This window comes from Vicia villosa, linkage group LG2 (assembly GCF_029867415.1).
Source record: "Vicia villosa cultivar HV-30 ecotype Madison, WI linkage group LG2, Vvil1.0, whole genome shotgun sequence".
Taxonomy (NCBI): Eukaryota; Viridiplantae; Streptophyta; class Magnoliopsida; order Fabales; family Fabaceae; genus Vicia; species Vicia villosa.
The window spans coordinates 197133186-197147535 of NC_081181.1; the positions used below are offsets into that span (position 1 = coordinate 197133186).

Here is a 14350-nt window from a genome sequence, read left to right on the forward strand (position 1 = left end):
GGCCAAAATCGTCCTTGTAGCAAAGCCCCTGACACCAAGATTGCATATCCTTCTTCATTGGCACCTCCTCCATAAAGGGAGAACCCAGCTTGGTACAATAGGAGTAGGCGTCCCAATTAAAGTGTGGGAAATACCCCATTTATATCCAAAAATTTGCAGGTTAAGCCATCAGGTGGGCCGCGTGAGTAGTTCATTTTGCAAGGGCTGCTTTTCACCTCAAAGGCACTGGGTTGGTCACAATATTCGCATTTTCTTGAAGCACACGAGAGCAAAGTTCTGAAGTACTCAAGAGAAGAAGGGTGTCATTAACGAAGCATTATTGGCACATCTTCTACAATTGGTATCAGAAGCTTCTCCTGCGCCGAGACACACACACGTCCTTCTTCTACCTCTTGGGAGACGGTAAGCTATGATGGTCTATCACTTGATCCACATCTCTAATGTAGACAATAATGATGCGGTTAGAAGGACCAATACCAAAAGACGAACATGGGGGACCTAACTTTTCCCTCCTAAAATTGTCTCATTATGTTCTCATCAACTATGTCATCTGTAAAAAAGGCAGAAAATTTTAATAACATGACCGCAAAAGACTAATCAAATAACGCAACATACCAAACATAACAAGAGATTCTTCTTTCTTAACGGCTATCCGGAAAAGTGTATCTATACATCAAGGTGGATTCGGCCTATCTAGAGATATTACATAGTTCTGAATCTTTTCAAAAAAAATTATGGACCACATCATGTTAGGTCGTTTGAGGCACACGCTTTCATGATGTCTTTTATAATTTCAATGATTTTCTTTTTATATGAGGTCTCATATATATCATGATTTCTTCAAATGTCTTATGATTTTTAAATGTCAAGGTGGATTCGGCCTATCTAGAGATATTATATAGTTCTGAATCTTTTCAAAAAAAATTATGGACCACATCATGTTAGGTCGTTTGAGGCACACGCTTTCATGATGTCTTTTATAATTTCAATGATTTTCTTTTTATATGAGGTCTCATATATATCATGATTTCTTCAAATGTCTTATGATTTTTAAATGTCATCAAAATTATTCTTTACTTTTGAGCTTTAATAAAGGCGTAAATCACCTTGAAAGATTTGAGATAAATCTTATAAGATGATTTACTTTTCTAAGATAAGATTGGAGTTTTTTATTATTATTATTATTTGAGAGGAAAATTTTGAAATGGCTTTTGTTTTGGTCGAATCCACTTCTACTCCTCTTTCTTGAATCATGAAACCTACGAACTTCCCTACATTTACACTAAAAGCACATTTAATAGGATTCATTTTCAAGTTAAATCTCCACATTATTTCAAAGAATTTTCTTAGATAAGTCACAAGGATTTTTATTTATTTGGATTTGACCAAAATATCGTCCACATATACTTACACAAAATCATCAATAAAGTCGTGAAAAATCAAGTTAATGCTCTTTCTTAGGTTGCTTCTTCATTTTTTTAATCTAAATGACATTATTACGTATTCAAAAGTTTGGAATGATCCTAAATATAAATAGTGTAATACTAACTTGTGTCCTTGGGGCACAAGTTAAGAACTAATTAAAGAAATAATATTTTGAAACTTGTACATTGATTTTAATGAAAATATAAAATTAATTTCTTCATTGCATTTTTCAAAACAAATTTTCTAAAAATAGATTTCTTAACTTGTGCTTCAAGGGCATAAGTTTGCATTCCCCATATAAATATCTTTTATAATACATCTTCTTTTACAATAAAAATTTGGTTATACTTTCAATACTCATCCATTTAAATTATAATTTAATTTCAAAATATTAAGTTTATAAACATCTCAGCTATAGCCTACGGGTATATGATATCTGTCTTGAGGAGCGGTTTCATTTAAACTACTAACTACTGTAGAAACATTTTTCTTAACAAGAATAGTTATATTTAAGGGTAGCAAAACGGTTATGTCCGTTTTGCCCGCACTTTAGTGTGAGGTTGATCAAGATTTTAGGCCTTCACGCTTTAATGTAACCGCCTCGTTCCGCTCCATTTTTGCGGGTATGAAAATTAACATAAAATTTTGCATTTTTAGGCTTAATAGGTATAGTGTTCACAGGCTTAGCCTTCCCCGTCCTCACTTTTTTGCAGAGCGAGTCAAGATTTTAGGCCCGTATACTTAATTATGTCCGCTCCGCCCCATTTTTTTCAGGTTTTTACGGGACAGGTCTAAACGGGGCGGACATGTCCATGTGTTACCCCTAGTTATATTATATATTCAATTTATGAATATATAATAAATTTCACTCCACCTTTATTTTGGAAAACACTTCAAATGAGAACCTTTTTGAACTTTGTATGATTGCATTCTTCCCCGACCTCAAAGGTATTTTTCTAAGATTCGTTTTAAACCTGATATTTCTTTCTAATCTCATGCAAATCAGAACTTTTTTATTTCTTGCTCAAATCTGCAACGAGTGGGGAACTTACGTCAGTTTGTATAGTTTTGTCAGCTTATTCTGCTAGATTTATTTCTTCAAAAGAATATTTGACTTTTAAATTTTCCAATTTAGTCAAACCAACTATTTTTGAAGTCTAAGGGGGCATCATAAAATCGGTGGCTACATTGGCAGCTACAGTATTAAAATTCAAATCAGATGGAGAAGCGTGGATCATCAACATAAAAATATATTATTGGCACAAAAAAAATGATTTATGTAGAAAAAACTATGTTCTAATTGGCAAATCTGAATAGGACTGTGTCATGTTAAAATTGGTCAATTCGAATAAAATTCCATTACATATTAGTGTTTCGTGAAAAGAACAATGATAAAAAGTTTAGAGTCATGTTACATTTACATGTAAGATAAAAAGATTATGTGAATAAAATGAATGGATGTTAGGATGGTATAGTCAAACAAAGATTTTGTAAAAATATGAGTTTGTTTAGAATGATTTTGAGTTAGAGACATGAACAAAATGGTGTGTTTTAAATTTAAAGTATTGATGTTCATACATTATTCAATCCGGAATGTGTAATCTAAAAAGGGTATGTATGGATAATTTTTTTTTTTTTGAAAGAGGCAAACATTATGCAATGCATTTGATGTTTATACATTAAACAAATACATTTTTGTTTTACACTCATTTAGCAAGATATAGAGATTTCAAAGTCCTCAGTTAACAATTGCTCCATAGCTTCAAAAGAATCGTTTAAAATCCTAACAGTGAAATGAGAGAGAAAACACCCAAGTCAATAAGATGAAATTTGATCAACTACTAACTCTATATATTCCACACATCACACTTACCCTTGAGCAACTAGTTTCTTATTCTCCAGTGCCTTAAAAATCTCCTCTTCAAGCGTGTTTGCAATGACAAACATAACAATTCTGTAAAAAAAATGTGTCAGTTCATGAAGAAAGACAGGTTTTACCTATGAAGCAAAGACACAGACGGACAATTCAGTTCTGAAGCGTCGTGCTACATAGGTTGCTACTTTCATTTCTATAACTTGAGAATGCTAAAGAGCAAGAACCAAAACCTTGTAGGTTTATATTGTCCAATTCGGTGAATTCTTCCTAGAGCCTGAAGCTCTAAAGCTGGATTCCAACAAGGGTCCATAATGAAAACCTGTCCACATCCAACAAACCAACACAAACTTTAGCTTAATTCCAAGGAAACTTAACTATCCTATATTATTTAAATATAAAAGCAACATGAAAATGCTCACATGCGATGCTACTGTCAAATTGAGTGCAAAACCGCCAGCCTTCAATGTCATGAGCAAAATTCTGCAGTCTGGTTCAACATTAAATCTATTAACAACAGCATCCCGTGTGGCCCGTGACATGCTTTCATTCAACAGAACGCAAGATACTCCAGACTGCATTTAATGCATTTGCCATCAATACTGATACATTTCACATGTATCAATCAATAGAATAGATGCTCAATAATTTACCTTGTACAAAGAGTAGTGTATAAGATCTAAGAATAATGTGAACTCGCAAAAAACAATCCCTTTTGCAGAACCATCTCTTTCAATCATGAATCTTATTTCTTCTCTCTACCAAGTACCACCATTCAATTCAATAAGGCATAAGGGAATGTCAGATACTGTAAAATGTAATAGGAAACTAGAAAAGAGAACATTTACAACGTGACTAATCATTCAGCACTACATACCAAAGCCTCTAATTTAGTGCTTGTGTGAAAGTTCTCAAGCTCAATTTTTTCAAAAATTCTCAAGGATCTGAAATATTTAATCATGGTTTTATCATCCTGATCCCTAACGTCCTCGTTGGATGTTAAATCCACATGTTCTTCTTTTGGCTCATGACAAATGCCACGTTCTTGTCTGTCAGCCGCATCACTTTCTAGATTTTCAGCACTTAACTCCTTACTTTGAGAAAATTCCACAAGGTAGCGATGATATGTTACCTGTACATTTAAAGAAATGTCAAAAGGGATCTTATTTTTTATCAACAAATAAGTTAATCCTCTGAAAATTCACTCAAAAGACATTGAATGAAACAGAAGAGAGCATACAGTTTTGAACAAAATTATTGCACAAGAAAACTACATAGTCAATAATTTATCACCATGAAGCGCCAAATAATTTTAAAATCATATGTTATTTGAGATTATTAGTATGATAAGTTAAATTATTATGCATGATCAATATTTCAAACAAGTCAATGACCAGAAATTCATAAAGCATATCACTCTTAATCAACATTCCAAACATAAAAGGGGGGAAGAGTTGTATTGTAGGTGGAACAAAACATAAACTGGTTTTGTTGTAGTAGAACAATTATCCACCTGACACAGCTGTATGAAGAGGGCATCGATTTCGCTACAGTGAAGCCTTGTAGTATTTTCTCTAACATATCTGTATGAGAGACTGCATATCAATAAATAAATCCAGGATTAGTTAAAAGGATACTTTTAAAAGGATGGATACCTCCTACGAGGATTAGTTAAACCTCTTCATGGTATTTTGGCTGTCTGCTAAAAAAAAGAATGACATGCCTCTCAAGTTTTGTTTGAAATTCCTTGTATAATGTTTCATAATAGTCGAGCTCTTCTCTATCCAAGAAATCCCTTCTCACTGAAACCTGCAGAAAAAAACATAGAAGAAATTTACATCTAGTCTTTCAGTATTAAAAATTGAACAATTATCCACATGGGAAACAACTTACAGTTGTAGATGGAAGTGTAAGATCAGCAGCCCTGCCTATTTTTGTACGTCTAAGTACCAAGTTTTTCAAAATTTTGTGTTTGAGCAATATCATCGCTTTTTCCCCACAAACATCATTGGATGGAGAAGATTCAATTGGTTTAGCAATGTACTAAGCAAGATTAAAAAATTAACAAAGAATATGTCAGCTAAAACAATCTCTCCGGCCTATTTTTGCAACTGAAAATTGCAAATATGAGTACTGTTTCCTTGGAGAAAAGGCTAAGAAACTGTAGAACTTACTTTATTCCACCAATTGAAATGATCCCCAAAGCCATGGGAGCAGTCTGAACATAACCCATACCTGTAAACAAAGACACCAGGAAAACAAACTCAAAATTAACAATTAAAGAGAAACAAGCATTTTCAAAATGTAGAACGACAATGAATGCTGCTAGACCCTATCTTTCCATATATGCTTCATGTATGACTAATGCTTGCTAATGCACACAACTCATTATTTAAAAATAATCACCATACCTGTGATGAAGAACTCTACAATCACAGTGTTTGCAAAAGTAATAGGAATAAGGATTTATCTGTAGGAACCTTATCTGCACGCATGAAATCTCAATTAAAAAATCTTTAAAACATAAGTCTGGTACATTACAGATCTACCGCGAAAAAGTTTTGCAAATTTACCAGAGGATACAACTCTCCAGGACGGTTCTGAAATGGAGTGCCACTTAATGCCCATTTGTATGTAGATTCTAAAGCAAACACTGCTTGAGTGGTTTTAGAACAATTATCTTTTATATAGTGTGCCTGATGTTTGATAAATATGCAGAAAACTGTCAGTAAAATAGAAGAAAGAAAACTCACTTTCAAACCACAGAAACTGATACTAAATCAAAATTGACCTCATCCAGTACGATCCGCAGCCACTTTACAGCGTGTAGAGCTGGCATAGCATTTGATTTATCTTTCTTAACTTCCTTGGAGTGTTTTTCGTGTCTAACAACACTAGGTCCTTCACAATCTCTGTCACGGCAATTTGACTTATTCCTGCACTCAGATTCAACAATAGAGTATGAAGTTATCACAAAATCACACTCGGAGAACTCTTTCCAATCCGTAATCCAGTCAGCCCCGTGATAAACTAGAACCTTGGTGCTTCCTTTTAAAGTACATCGATCAATCTCATCGACCCACTGATTAATAGCAACCACAGGACAAATCACAAGAGTTCCTTTGACCAAAGGCAACACTACATTTTGTTCGAGTTCGCGTTTGGCAAGGACAAGAGCAATTGCTTCAATGGTCTTTCCCATTCCCTTTTCGTCTGCAAGCACTCCACCTCCGAAATTGTTTTCCTGATCCAAAGCCCAGGCTAACCATTCCTTTTGGTATCTAAGCAAAGGTACGATGAAATCAGATGATGCCTCAGCAGTTTTATCCAACATTTCATCCTCATAATCTTTTTCCCTGTAGCTTATGTGTTTTGCTTGTAACATTGTCATACGAACAAATGTATCGAGCTGCTTTTCCCTCAGTTGCCATCTTAACACTGGCTTTTCCTTTTTCCTTGACTTCCTTCCATCTACCTTCGTTTTATTTCCTGTTAAATCAATGGGAAGTGGCTGCTGTAGAACCTGAACCATTGGCGGTTCGTTGTTATCTTTGTTCTCTATAACTTCATCAACAACAATACCACTTGATTCTCTTGCATTTTCTTCTTCCTCAAAATCACTCTCTTCTTCCTCGTAACTAGTCAAAATTAGTCCTACATCAAAAGCAACGAGTTTACAACATATTAACACTGTAACAGACAAAGTGTGGTTCAATTCAAGAAATCAAACCATTATACTGTTATTATTGAGAAACACAATTGCGTATAATGGAAAGAAAAGATTCAAGAAATGAACAAGAAAAGGGTATGATCAAAACATGCATGAAGTTCCATTGGAAGATTAAGAATAAGAATACCAGAAGATCTTGAATTGGAAATGCGTTGACTACGACGAAGCTCCATTGGAATTAGAATGAATAAACAGAAAATAATGCTCTCTCACTCACTCTGTTTCTAATTTCAACAATACGGTTATGTTGTTGGTAATTAACCGAAAAAATGAAATAGAGGTATAATCCAGTGTGGTATAGAGTATTATAGCTTACTATGTGACTTGCATTGTGAACCACAACTAATTAGGTAATTAAAATTAACGAAATGCGTAACTAATCAGGAGGTAATTAAAAATTAAAATTAACGAAATGCGTAACGATCGGAAGGAAGAGTTAGCGGCGGTGTTGGGGGATGAAGAAACTGCAGAATACAAGTTGCAATCTACAGCGCAGATTCATGTAGAAGACACTGCACAATACTACGAATTGCATTATCGAAACTGGTGATTTCACTCTGGGCATTTGCGTATCAGCGTATGGGAGGGATGGTACGCCACCATACGCGTATGAGCTCACATACGAGATCTGGATACGCATTTTTAAACTTATGACCGTTGGTACTTGCGTATGAAAGACATTATACGCGTATGGACCTGCCTGATACGAGATCTGGTTTTTAACCCACAAAAACGCCTCTGCCTATACGCGTATGATACGCGTATGGAGCGTATGATACGCGTATGCCCCGTGCATTTCGCGTATGATATGCGTATCAGTTTCATGGCCCCACTATTTATTATTTTCTGACATTTCTTGTTTATTATTCTGTTTTTGCATACGCACAGTTCTCGTATTGCTCCTGTTTTCTCTGCAAAATTGTAGATTTCTGTGTGTATGTGCCTAAGTTTTCAGGTTTCATTGTTCTTCCTTCTCCACCATGGCACCATCTGATCGAAACAGGTTCAGATCTACTGCACACAATGCAAAATTTGAGAGTTTAGCCACCAGAAACATTATTGAAGAAAGATCCTGGACGTTAACACCTGAGGAACTACCTGAAGTCCAAGTTGTTCTTCAGGAACAAAAGTTAACATATTTGAATGAGCGGATTAAACCTGTTAGCAGAGTTTTGGTCCAAGAATTTTATGCCAACGCCTTCAGGACGGGTTCAGTGGAAAATCCAGTTTTGGAGTCTAAAGTTCGGGGTAAAAGAATAAACTTCAGTGCTGACAAGATTAATCGGATCCTGAAATCAAAACCCCTCGATGAACATTGCCAATACCAGGAGATGAAAATGTCCATGAAAAGATTCTGGCCGTATGACGAGATGAAAAATGTGTTGCTTCAAGAAGGAAAAAATTGGCACCCTACTACTAGAACCTCGCCTTCAAAGATGATGGTTGTGGATTTGGCCCCAATTCCAAAGGCTTGGGCTTTCTTTGTCCATCACACTCTGAGCACAAATCAAAGCGACTCTGATTTAATTGCTGAAAGAGCACTGTTGCTGTATTTCTTTCTGACCCACCGTCTTGTGAACATTGGTCAGATCATCTCTTCAGACATGGATGACATAGCACAATCTTCTTCTAAGAAAGCATTGGGACATGCATCTGTGATTTATTTGCTATGTAGGAAAGCAGGGGTCCCTGATCTTGATGGACCAGTGGTGAGGCCGGCTAAACCTTTGGGGTTGAATTGGTTGGCCCTCATTGCACCTCACAACATTCAGACCGAGGAACCTAGGGCAGATGGTTCAGGACCGAGTGGCACAGTGGCACCTCAAATTTCCACCTCTGCACCAGAGTGTACCACCGCTGCATCTACAGCTTCTGGTTCATCGTCCTTTGCTGCAGAAATGATGGATGAGAACTCCCGTTTGTATAGATTTATGATGTCAGGGTGGTGTATGTGGCAAGACCAGTGCATTCAGAGGGGTATTCCAGCACGATACATGTGTCACCAGACTGATTTGTGGAATGATGCTCAGCGTTTCCGTGACTGTTACTCTGGTCCATCTGATGATCCCAAATTCGAACACGGGCACATTCAAGGATTTCCTCACCCGTTTCAGATGGGACGATCCTATGCTCAGCAACCCAAACCTCAGCAACAACCCACACCTCAGCAGCCACATGTGTCTCCATTGGATGTGTTTGTGCTGGGTGGTGACTTTGACATCGAGAACCACATCAGTTTCGATACGGACATGCAGGACAGGGATGGCAGGACTGATATGAAGTGATCCTTTTTATTTTTCTGTTTTTGTGTTAGTTTGTTTTTATTTTTGTTGTCTTGATGCACTTTTGTTAGTCTTTTGTTATGTTTTTTTTGTTTTTTTGTTGCGTTATTTTTCAGTTTCTCTGTAATCGCCCGTTTGGGCATAACTTATTAATGAATTTCATGCTTTTATCATCCAGTCTGAATTTCTTGTTCATAGAGATGGTGGTTCTAACTATATTGGGTGACATGGATTCTAGACTCCACATCTGTGTAAATCATCCAATCATGTTACCTCGTTCATAGATATCTGTGACTCAAGATCGGACGCACTTTAGTCAACGTCATCCAGAAAAACAAACGGCTTTGTGACAACTTCTGCGAAAACTCACCATGTGGAGAGATATCAGGAGACCTGTCAAAGTCAACCTATCATGGTGAGATCAGATACAGCCGATTGTTCATTCATTTCCATGAGAGATATTCAGGTATGATTCTACTATTCAGAGTTTGCATGCGTCCTTTTCTGTTGTATACTGCATAATAACACACTGAGGCAAGTTTTTCTTTCACCCTAGAGCCTTTTGTAGTCACCTGATCTTGATTATCCTTTGTTAACCAATTTCGAGCCTGTTTAAAAAAAATCTTTTGTTTCTAACACGCCCTGGTTTAATTACTCTTTCCTCTGTTTCAAGTATGCAAATTACAATTGTTGGTTTATCGACTTTGGTGTAAGTTTCGGGTTGCTGTTGGAATAGCAACGTGTAAGTTTGGGGTATCTATGCAATGATATTCAAAAGATGAATTCACATTATGAGTATCTAAAACTATATATATATATATATATATATATATATATATATATATATATATATATATAATAATGCTAAAAAAAAAAAAAGAGAAGCCTAATAGGCTTACAATGAAAAGGTACTCTCATAAATAAGTGCATTTGAACTACAGCAAAACAATATATAAAGATCCAGCAGTAACCGTGCTAAGTAACGTGATGCATACTTGTAACTTGTAATTATGTTTATCCTTTTGTTTTATCCCACCTATACCCTAACCTCATTACAACCTTAAAGACCTCAAAAAGTGTGTGAATTATGTTTGTTAACAGATATTAGGATTTGTTTGAACTACTGAGTGAGTATTACATATCATGAAATTGAGTGTAAACACTTTAACCCTTGATAGAATTGGTGAGAGTGTGAAAGAAGTTGACAGGTCGAATGATGCTCAAAATGGAAGTGAGTCTGAGCAATGATTGCAACAAGCTGAAAGAATTCAAGGGTGACGATTGAACGAGGTGCGAAAGATTTCACAAGTATTGTGGTAAGAAGTTGTTTCAAATAAGTTTGGGGTGATATGATTGGTTTTGACTCAAAGTTGCTTGAGGACGAGCAACAATTTAAGTTTGGGGTTGTGATCAGTCACCAGTTGTGTTAGTATTTCACCATTTAAAAAGCAGAAATTTAGGTAAAACTGTCTGATTTAGCACATGATTTTAAGTCATTTGAGTCATATTGTGTCAAAGTATATTTTGTTCAAAGCCATCTCTTTATGTTCCTTTTTATGCTCTTTTGGTATAGTTGTGTTGGTTTCAGGCTCGAGAGTGTGGATGTCAAAAACAGGATCACGGAACTAGGCCAGGCAAGTGAAGAAAGTGGAAAATCTGAGAAAAGAAGGACCATACGCGTATGGCACTACTGATACGCGTATGGATCAATAGAGTGGCACCCTCATACGCGTTCAGAGAATCTCAAGGCAAAAAAAGGTTATGCTCATACGCGTATTGGGTTGTCATACACGTATGTGCTTATCCTATACGCGTCCCATATGCCCTCTAGCAATTTTTAGTGCAAAAATCAATTCTTCCCATACGCGTAAGAGTCTGCGCCATACGCGTATGGAGGCCCAATTTGGCTGAAAAGCCCAAGCTGCACTATTTAACTGAAAAAACGTTATTTTTCACGGGCGCACGATTTTTGAAGACGAAAAACACATCTGAAAAGCTGGAGAACTCAGAATTTGGCAAGGGTTTCACATCATTCAAGAGTTTACACAATTGAAGATTGATTCCTCGACAGATTTTGTAATGACAACAATTCTTTTCATTGCTTTATTTTTAATTATGAGTAGCTAAACCCCCCATTGCTAAGGGGGTGACCCTGATTCTGAATGTAATGAATTCGAGTTTGTTAATGCAGTAATTTTGTTATTCATTGTTAAATTGATTCGTTCTTATGATCATTCTTAATGCTTAAACCGTCGGAAAAACGGATTATGAGTTTTTATAAATATTGAGCTGTGCAGCCTTTGCTTATTGACCTGAATAAGAACATCTGATAACAAATATTACCTAGGACTAGAAATATTTTATCTTAACCGGAAAATTCTCGATATTTGAATGCTTGATCATAACCTTAATTGACTATGGACATAGAAATTAGGGTGTGTGTTCAAAGGTTTTCTCACTAAGGATTTAGGATTAGATGCTCTAGAGAACCGGTAATCAATTGCTGTGAATTATATTATTGCACTGATAAGTCAAAATTATTGCATGAAGAATCATTCACCTACCCCTAACATACTACTCATATTTGTCACTCATTCAACTATTTTACTTGATCTTTCTACATTACAAATTTTAATCATAATTTTACCATCCAGACCAAATACCATTGATCTTTTGTTTAATTGGATTCATCTTGCAACTCTATGTCCTCAAGCAGTCCTTGAGATCGACATTCGGAGAAAACTCCTTTTATCACTATAATAGGCAAAAATAATACACTTGCTATTTTCCTATCAAGTGGTTATTCCAAAACAACAACATAAACATGTGGGATAGATTGCAAGGGCAGAAAAAATATTTTATTAAAGAAAGACAAAAGAACATTGAAGATTTTTCTGTCTTGCAATCCATCCATAATACTGATGCGTACGAGTTTGGATCGTAGCGACTACATATAAGTTAGAGTTATGGTAGAAATTTATTAACGAGTGATTTTATAGTAAAATCTGATTATATATTCTCTAGGTTATTTGAGAAACCGAAAGATTAGATGATTTGATTTACAAATAAAAAGATAAACTGCATTTGCTAAGTGATTTGTCAAATATAGGCGCCTTTTTTGTTCTAAATAATATTTAAAATTGTAGGAGTTAGAAATCGAAGCTCAAATATGGAGCAACATTTTATGTCGGTTTTGGTCAATTGGACTTTTAATGGTTGGGGTAAAAGCTTTATCATAAAATATATTGGTTGTAGTGTGCATTTTTTAAATCTAAATGACACTATTATCCTATTCAAAAGTTTGTAATGATCCTCAATATGTAAATATCGTTTAAGGTACACCTTCTTCAACAATTAAGATTTGATTATGTTTTAAATACCCATCCACTAAAATTAAAATTTAATTTTCAAATATTAAATTTATCATAATGTCATTTATGGGCTTACGATATTCGTATTGAGCAGTGGCGCTTTCGATCAATTTAGTCAGATGGAAAGGTTCGTCATTTTCGTTAGCATCATTGTTGTTGTTGCTGGCCTGGTGATCGGAGGTTGATTTGGATTTGCTTTGATCTTGTGCTAGGAAAAGATGGGGAAGCAAAAGTTTCCCACAAATGGCGTCACTAATCGTACCTGATCAAAGTGGATCGTTAGTGGCCTGCAACGAATGATATTCTGAGGACGGGGGATGTACCTGCAAGGTACTCCGATGCCAAAGTGAGAAGAGAGCAATCATAGTGCAAATACCAAGGTTTAGAGTGAGAATAATTGAATACCTACTCTCAAGTGAAAAAGGATATTTATAGCCCCCAACACGATTCCCTATTTTGGATTGGGTTATTGGAGGCTCGGAAATAGGGAGTTGCCTTGATCCTACGTGGTAGGGCTGAGTCAGCAAGTGACTTACATCCTGGGTGAATCGATCGTAAGGCTCGGAAGTGGAGGACACTGTTGGACGGTTGACCACGTTTTCTTCACGGGCATGTGGATTCGATGCTTCAACGGTTACAATGGAACGTGCGCCCAATTGAGCCAAGATCCTGAATTGGGCCTGGTCGACTACGGACCTGCTCGGCCCATATCAGAACAACACTAAAAGCACATTTAATAGGATTCATTTTCAAGTTAATTCTCCACATTATCTCAAAGGATTTTCTTACATATGTGAGAGATTTTTTTATATTTGGATTTAACCATAATATCATCTTACACAAAATCATCAATAAAGTCGTTAAAGATTAAGTCCAATGCTCTTTTTTATGTTGCTTATGTATTTTTTAATCTAAATAACATTTTAATCATATTCAAAAGTTTGTAATGATCATGGATATCTAAATATCGTTTATGTTACATCATCTTATGCAATAAAGATTTTGTTATACTTTGAATACTCATCCATTAAAATAAAATTTAATTTTCAAATGTTAAGTTTATTAACATATCAGCTATGGATACATGATATCCGCTTGAGGAGCAACGTTGTCAGAATCGAGTTTTTACCTTAACTCGTTTTACCTAGGTAAAATCGAAATGTAAAATCATGGAGTTTACCTCATATTAAAATTATATTAAATTTATATATATATATATATATATATATATATATATATATATATATATATATATATATATATATATATATATATATATATATATATATATATATATATATATATATATCGTAAATGCATTAATTATTTAAAATTTTAACTTAATTAAAACAAAAAAATACTATATCATCATAATAAAGTATAATATTCACAAACATGTATCAAATTACATAAATTGTCCACCAAATCATAAAATGTAACATCCAAAAGATTATAAAAAAACAATAGTTTCATAAGTTTTTCAAGTTCAAAAAAACAAATATTTTCACCTTCTTCTTCAACTTAATCAAAAGTTCAATCCATCTACAACACCATCTTCATTAATTAGAACATTCATATTCGACTCGATTAAATCCATCTCCAAACGTTAAAAATTCTTTAGTATTATAACCAAGATATGAATGTGAATAAAATTAAAAATCCATAGAGA

The 14350-nt window shown here is 35.1% G+C and overlaps 1 protein-coding gene across 1 annotated transcript; it reads right to left on the reverse strand.

The window, feature by feature from the left end:
* Nucleotides 1–2975: 2975 nt before the first annotated feature.
* LOC131653504 (ATP-dependent helicase rhp16-like) lies at nucleotides 2976–7480 on the reverse strand. Its single transcript, XM_058923666.1, has 14 exons — nucleotides 7156–7480; nucleotides 6090–6952; nucleotides 5872–5994; nucleotides 5710–5783; nucleotides 5473–5533; nucleotides 5192–5341; nucleotides 5022–5107; nucleotides 4812–4893; nucleotides 4176–4430; nucleotides 3952–4056; nucleotides 3721–3873; nucleotides 3532–3620; nucleotides 3299–3379; nucleotides 2976–3208 (listed from the first exon to the last, which is right to left on the reverse strand). The coding sequence occupies exons 1-14, from the start codon at nucleotides 7199–7201 to the stop codon at nucleotides 3136–3138; spliced, it is 2241 nt and encodes a 746-aa protein (XP_058779649.1). The 5' UTR covers nucleotides 7202–7480; the 3' UTR covers nucleotides 2976–3135.
* Nucleotides 7481–14350: the final 6870 nt, after the last annotated feature.